Here is a 6,809-nt window from a genome sequence, read left to right as displayed (position 1 = left end):
AAAAAAAGAAAAAGACTCACTCTCTGCTCACATGATGTTTTTGGTCCACAGCATGCCTATTTTCTATTTTAAAATGTTTGATATTTTATTGTATGTATAAAAGACACCTATTGAGATTATTTGATTTATAGCAGTACCCTAATTTGTGCAACTATCCCCCCTCCTGCATCCATTCTGCTGTAGAAATGCTCGGTAACCAGGAACGGAGGGGTAGTGTCATCTCCACGGTCAGTTCTAAAAAGCCGCTCAGAGCAAACACATGCATCTTTGTTTTACTTGCACCCCCTCCTTCCTATTAAACACAGCTTTGCAGATTGTGAATGTTGCATCCAACGGGAGCTCCTGCAGACAATACTGAGAGGACACGGCTGACGCCTCGGCCTTTGGAGAGTGCAGTCGGGTGGAGATGGTGGGACCAGAGGAATGTTTGAGGGTTTAGGCCGTCCCGCTGGCAGAGTAGGAGAACTGGGGGAAGTGGGGTCTCCGTTCGCTGTCAAAGGACTCCATACTGTCATCTGAGTTTTACAGGGGGAAAAAAAAAGAATGACATTAAAAACAAAAGAACAAATCCAATCATCTTTTGTTTTTTAAGGCATCTCCAGTGGTCTTTTAACCATGATTATGCCGTTTTAAATATACATTTTTTAAAGTGTTGTCTCTTAGAACATAGTTTCTGCAGAGAAATTTGCCTCAAAGTTGTGCAGAGTAAGCCTGCCCCTACTTCCCGACATCCATCTGTTTAAATGCTCTCCCACTAGCTTACAGCCCCTCACATCCCCAACCTAACATTGCAGGTCAGACAAAAATGGCGAGCAATATTGGAGCTATCCAGCCGTACAGCTTAGAACCAGATGCCAGCTCAGACGAGGACAAAGATCTAATTGTCTACAAGTGGATGAATCAGAATGGAGTGGAGCAAGGAGCTTGTGGCCTCTACGTCACAGCTTCAAGCTTGTTCAAACTACAATGATTAGAATAAAGAAATGCTCAGAAATGCCATTTTTAGCTTAGTTTTGTTTATGTAGTACACTTTTCACAGACGGCCATAAACAATTTCACACTTTTTTAAACACTCTCAAAGTTCAAACCTTTATGCATAAATAAGTTCAGTATTATAGAATGAAAAAGATCTGATTACGATAGATTTATTTAGCAAACTGAACGCAATCTGTACAGGAGAGAGGGCTTAGAGAAGATTGATTGACAAGGTCTACAGCCAATCAGGACACAGAACAAAGTGCAGTGTAGGAAAAACAAGATCTCTGACACAGTGAGACTAAGAAAGATGAACTGCGATATGGAGAACACTGACCTAAAAAATAGAAACACTATTAATGAAAAGATTTGGTTTTCTGCAAAATGTTTAAACGTTTTTTTTATACCGCCCTTAAGGTATTGAACCTTAGATTTGTGTTTTAGGAAAATGTAATGCATTCAAAATCTATTTCATAGTGTTGCACTATTTCAATAAACCCCCATTCTGGATAAACCTGAAGACAAACACTAATCTGAACAGGTCTGTATTCCCATAAAATGTTTTTTCCAGCTATAAAGGCACCCAAAGATTCAAAATGTGCATGACTGACTGAATGTGAAGCACTGGATTTTTGAGACACATTAGAATTCCTTGGATCATGGAAAATATTCCAACCCATTCCTCATTTCTCAGTATACTTCTAAAGTACCCAACTGTAGATTTAGATCTTCCTCTTTTATATAAGAACTTTTTTAAGTGTTTCTGGGTTCAACTCCTTTTCCATCACACCACTGTGTTCATTTAATGTAATGTTGCTTGTTTGCAGAATTTTTCTAAAGTACAGTAAAGTACTCTACAATGCAGATTTACATACAATTAATTTAAAAAACAACAAAAAACTATATGATTTCCTAGATTCTTTCCTTACAGTACGTCTGATGAACATTAAAGACCTTTCTCTTCGTTTTAAGTGGAACAACTTGTGGAATCAGTGACTGACTCGCTGTACAGTATAATACTGTACAGTACAATGGAGCCATTTTTCCAGTAGAGGGCATACAGAACTAACTTGAACGTTTTTTAGGGGAGTGTTTCTGCTTTAGTCTATCCTCTTTTTAAGTTTGAATATGCATGGCATTTTAATTTGACATCTAAGTAAGTTAGAGAAATTCAACTGTAATATTTTAAGAAATAATCTCTGTGACTATAATTACATTTTCTTAAAACAGTAATTAAAAAGCCATGCAAAGATGAGTTAGTATTCGTCTTATATATTATACAAGTTCACTTATCATCACTCTGTCCTTAGTTGCTCAGCAGCTTTGTTACAAAAACACACATTTTCATCAAACTAAACTGGGATTTTGTGCAGCAAAGTTGCATTCCTGTGGGGTTCTACCTTGTCCAGGTGGCGTGATAGTGATGGTTTGTGCCGTGAACTCTTCGTCAAAATATCGCGTGTCCGTCTCTGAGGTAACTTGGGGCTTAAATGGTGGGACCAGCTGTGGAGAGGATGAGACAATATGTGAGGACATTTGGTGACATGAGTCAGAGCAGCAGCAGTTGCCAGTCAGCTGATGCTGGTCAGACTTGTGAAGTCGTCATGATCACTAAAGAAGTTTTAGTTATGCATCCATTTATTCAATCAAAAATAAAAGGTTAAGACCTAAAAGTGCTACGCTGACTTGAATTTTTTTATTTTTTTACATAAATCTTGATGAAGCTAAAGACAAAATAGAAGTCACATTTTTCTGGTGCTCATAAATGTCCTTTGACTTCTGTTATTTCATAGTTTTTATTTCCAGTTCCTAACTTCTTCTTCCTCTACATCCAATCTGCATTTCCTATGTTGTCCAGCAAAACTGGTGAGTTTAAAGGAAACTAGCTTCATTCAAAGTCTTCTCATTACAAACTTTTCACTTCACTTTAAAATGAAAACATGGAATCAAAGCTTCTGCTTTGTAGGACCCCACCTTTTTCTCATAAACATCCTGCCAATTAATACCAGCAAAGAACTTGTGCTGCATGATTTCTTTTGCATCGTTCGGCCCTCCACCTAACCTGGAAGCAGAAGCACAGCAGATTCAAGTCACGCCTAAAAACAAACAAACAAAGGCGACAGTGGTTCCTCCATACAACACTATTCACTGTTCTGCTTGGCTGTAGACATCGTCTCCTCTGCAGTACAGAATGCATTCACCTTGCCAAATTTTACAATGCAAGTAGATTTTTGTTACCATTAAATTATACTATACTTATTGATCTTTGAGTTTAAACGAGATAAAAGTGTGCAAACATTCATATTAGAATAAATTTACGTTTACATCGGGCTCAGAAACTCACGTTCAAGTGACCCCTTCCAATGAAAAATCTATGTAAACGCCCAGATATCTGCATTTCAGCTTCAGCATTAAATATTGGCGCGTTTAAGTGTCGCTATGCAAGTTTTTTTTAGTCTATTTTGGATTCTACATACAAAAATTGCAGCCATTGAACACACGTTAAAAGTCTTATGGACCCAGACCCATTTTTCCCAAAAAATAAAATCACATGGAATACACCCCAAACCAAGTATACCACATAATGTATTTCTGATACTCTGATTTCTCCGTTTGGAAGGCTAACTAAAGATTGGTCTATAGAAAATAATCTTTTTAATGCAATCCCTGCGATTAACGAGAAACCACCGTATACGTTTTCACTAGACGTCACATGGCGTCTCACCGCTGCATCGGGTCTTTCTTCAGAAGACCAGACAGCAGGGAGCGCGCTTCAGGACCCAGAGTGCGAGGGAAGCGGATGTCTTCCATGAGGATGAGCTCGAACAGCTTCTCGTGGTCCTGGTTGTAGAAGGGCAGTCTGCCACACATCATTTCGTACATGACCACACCGAGACCCCACCAGTCCACGGCACGGCCGTAGTCGTTGTCTTCTAAAACCTGCAGGACAATGAGGTAGGACGTTTTTTAATGCAACTCTTGTGGGGTTTCAGTTTGCTGATGATTGAAACACTTTGGCAACTTAAATTTGACCATTGAGGCTGTTTGGAGTGACATGCTCTCTGTGGTTCAGCGTCTCGTCTTCAGGAGATAGAGTTTCCTCTGGAGCTTTGAATTTTTAATCACCACAGTGCTTTTTTACAAACAGATCAACAAGCACTTTAAACAAGCAAATGTATCAAAAAAAAAAACAGGCCAGAATCTAACAACTTAACTAAAATTCTCTGAAAAGGAAATATTTTGTCTCGGTCTTTTCCAAAACACTTTTGTTGACGGTTCCTACGAGACGCACTCCTCCACTGTTACGCTTACTGAACACCACAACCTGTTGAATGTCTAATGTTCTGTTGCGGAGGCGTTCCAAGGTCTCTGGGGACGCGTACAGGTTTTTACCTCACCAGGCGGATGTTGAAGGTGAAATCAAGACAAGGAGAACCGTCTGTTCTCTTAAGCCTTCAGCGGCTTGATGCAGGATAATTCAAATCTAAGAATAGACACCATGGTGGAGAAAGAGTTTAGATATGGACAGAGAAGGTTGTGGGTGGAGACTTAAGAAAAAAGGGCTTCTGGAAAACAGGCGACAGAGGTGCCTGTAAAAGGAATAAGGCTGGTGTGCATTTGAGAATGCGCCCGTGGGCTCTCGGCCTGGAGCATCGAGCGGCGAGCATCGCGGAGGGCAGAGGGGGAGTAACGTGAAGCCGACGCGGGGCTAGGATTACTGGGTTGTCTCTATTTCCAGCACTGCTGTCGTGTGATTCACACCGTGCGACAGCTGGGCCTGCAGCTGCCCCATATATGTAGAAGAGCACCACAGCTGTGAAGCTGCCAGGAGCGCAGGAGCCAAGCTCATCCCTCATATATGTAACCAGGGCTGCTTCCGAGCCTGTCGGATTCAGCCCCCAGCCCCAAACTAATACAGTTACAGCGCCCCGGAGGAGCAGATAAGCAGGAGGGGAAGGGAGGACGGGATAAAAGGCACACTTGCTGCTTCAATTCTTATGCTGCATTCTCTTCTGCTTACAGAAGTTCTACGCTGGACGTCATTAATCTTTCAAGCTGGTGAATCCAGAGCAGCGCCGGTGGCTAAATTAAACACATCAACTTTTCTTATTTTGTGGATGTTCCCCCAACAGCCAATTCCCTCAGCCAATAATGGTTTTCTTCCTGGAAGTGCTTCATAAAAGTGACTAAGTGAATTTGTCTCACTCCTCACTCCAGAGACACTCTGGTCAGGCTGCTGCAGATCCAGTCTGCCCCCCCACTCCCTTTGCTTTTCTCTCAGCAGCTCTGGGCGGAATATTCCCAGACGTTACAACATTCCTGTGCAGCGCGCACACACACATACACACAACAAGGTCATTGTTTACTGCAGAACAACCTGTAACACTGCCTGGCCCGCACTCCATGGAGACGCTCACCAGCAACCCTGTTACCGCGGCAACGCCCCCTGATGCCTTCCTCTGCTGCGATGCTGAGCTTAGGAGCTGCAACTCTTCAGAGAGGAGCAGGCTGACACAAGTATGGAAAAACAAACTTTATTTTTTCCAGGTGAGAATGTTTAAAAACTGCTTCAGTCTGTGCAGGAGAAAAACATGGCGGCCGTAACTCTGAGTAAGCTGGGGTCAGGTGAGGCATCCGAAGCAGCATCACACGACAGTTGTAGCCACTGTGGTCTCTTCTAACCCCCCCTCCCCATTCCATCTTCCAGAAGTGGAAGCTCGCATTTCCTCGGGTACTGCCAGGCTATCACCCCGCCTCCACCCCCCAACTCCAAACTTCCAAATGCGTTCTAAAAGCAACGATCCGACAACTGTGTCAATACAGACGCTCTCCTTCCTGAAGCATTTTTACAACAGCAGGCAAAAGGGACCAACAAACACGTGTACACTTAAAAGAGAGTGATCGGGTTACACAGCCCACCACAACACTCCCCATACCTGCACGCAACTGGGAGCAGCCACACCTCTGCCTCAGAGCTACGGCGAGAGCAGGCTATCCTGCCCTGGGCACGCCAAGTACTCATTAGCTCAACTTCAGCTGGAGATTAGAAAGGCATTTTCGGACAGCTGCTCTTTCGGTTAAATTGTCAAATCCATTGATGTGCGGCAACATGTGCTGCGTTTTTATGTGAGATCTGAAGATGTCACATGTGTCGAGGGAGTCGGTTTTCCGAAAAGGAATGCCGATCATGCTTCTGCAGCAGCTAATGTAAAGGTTTTTCTCTGAAAATCAAGATGGCTTTACTGTAGGATGACATGTTTGAAAGTAATGCGACTCAGTAGGGCAAAATGCGAGGGGATCAAGTTTGGTGGGCTTAGATTTAAGTGAGACCAGACGGTTAGTTTTCTGAAAGACAAAAAACAAAATCCTGCAGTTACCTCGGGTGCAAGGTACTCTGGTGTCCCACAGAACGTTTTCATGGTGGCGCCGTCTTTGATCCCCTCCTTACACAGGCCGAAATCTGTGATCTTTATGTGTCCGTCTTTGTCCAGCATGAGGTTTTCCAGCTATGAAAGACAAAAAATGAATAGAAACCCAAATTAAAATCATAATCAATTCAAATTAACTACTTAAGGAACATTTTTATTAATAGTTCACTCACTCTGCAGGTCTTGTTGCAAAGTATACCTAATCATGATCCTTCCACTGCTGTGCTTCGAGGTTATAGCCCATTCATATGAATATGCTTAATTAGATCATAATTCAAAGTAATAAGTCTGAAAAAAATGAAGTATATACGTTTGGATGCATATGTCAAAAGTAAAAATAGAAGTGAGGCCTTGGACTTTTAAACTTTTTAGGAGGGAGATTATCATTGGTTTGAGCTCCATGGG

At 42.2% G+C, this 6,809-nt stretch overlaps 1 protein-coding gene across 4 annotated transcripts in view; it reads right to left on the bottom strand.

Annotated features, from left to right (window-relative positions):
* Nucleotides 1-6,809, bottom strand: part of akt1 (v-akt murine thymoma viral oncogene homolog 1) — a 31,788-nt gene continuing 24,979 nt past the window's right edge. For all 4 annotated transcript variants that reach the window (XM_024286407.2, XM_024286322.2, XM_024286494.2 and 1 more), the window contains exons 10-14: nucleotides 6,354-6,482; nucleotides 3,701-3,915; nucleotides 2,950-3,037; nucleotides 2,376-2,478; nucleotides 1-515 (exon numbers count right to left, since the gene is read on the bottom strand). In XM_024286407.2, the coding sequence (XP_024142175.1) occupies nucleotides 436-515; nucleotides 2,376-2,478; nucleotides 2,950-3,037; nucleotides 3,701-3,915; nucleotides 6,354-6,482 (615 nt within the window). In that variant the 3' untranslated portion in view covers nucleotides 1-435. The remainder of the gene's footprint in view (nucleotides 516-2,375; nucleotides 2,479-2,949; nucleotides 3,038-3,700; nucleotides 3,916-6,353; nucleotides 6,483-6,809) is intronic.

The sequence above is a fragment of the Oryzias melastigma genome, linkage group LG22 (assembly GCF_002922805.2).
Source record: "Oryzias melastigma strain HK-1 linkage group LG22, ASM292280v2, whole genome shotgun sequence".
Taxonomy (NCBI): Eukaryota; Metazoa; Chordata; class Actinopteri; order Beloniformes; family Adrianichthyidae; genus Oryzias; species Oryzias melastigma.
The sequence above is the reverse complement of the archived record's forward strand: the minus strand, read 5'-3'. Positions and strand labels throughout refer to the sequence as shown.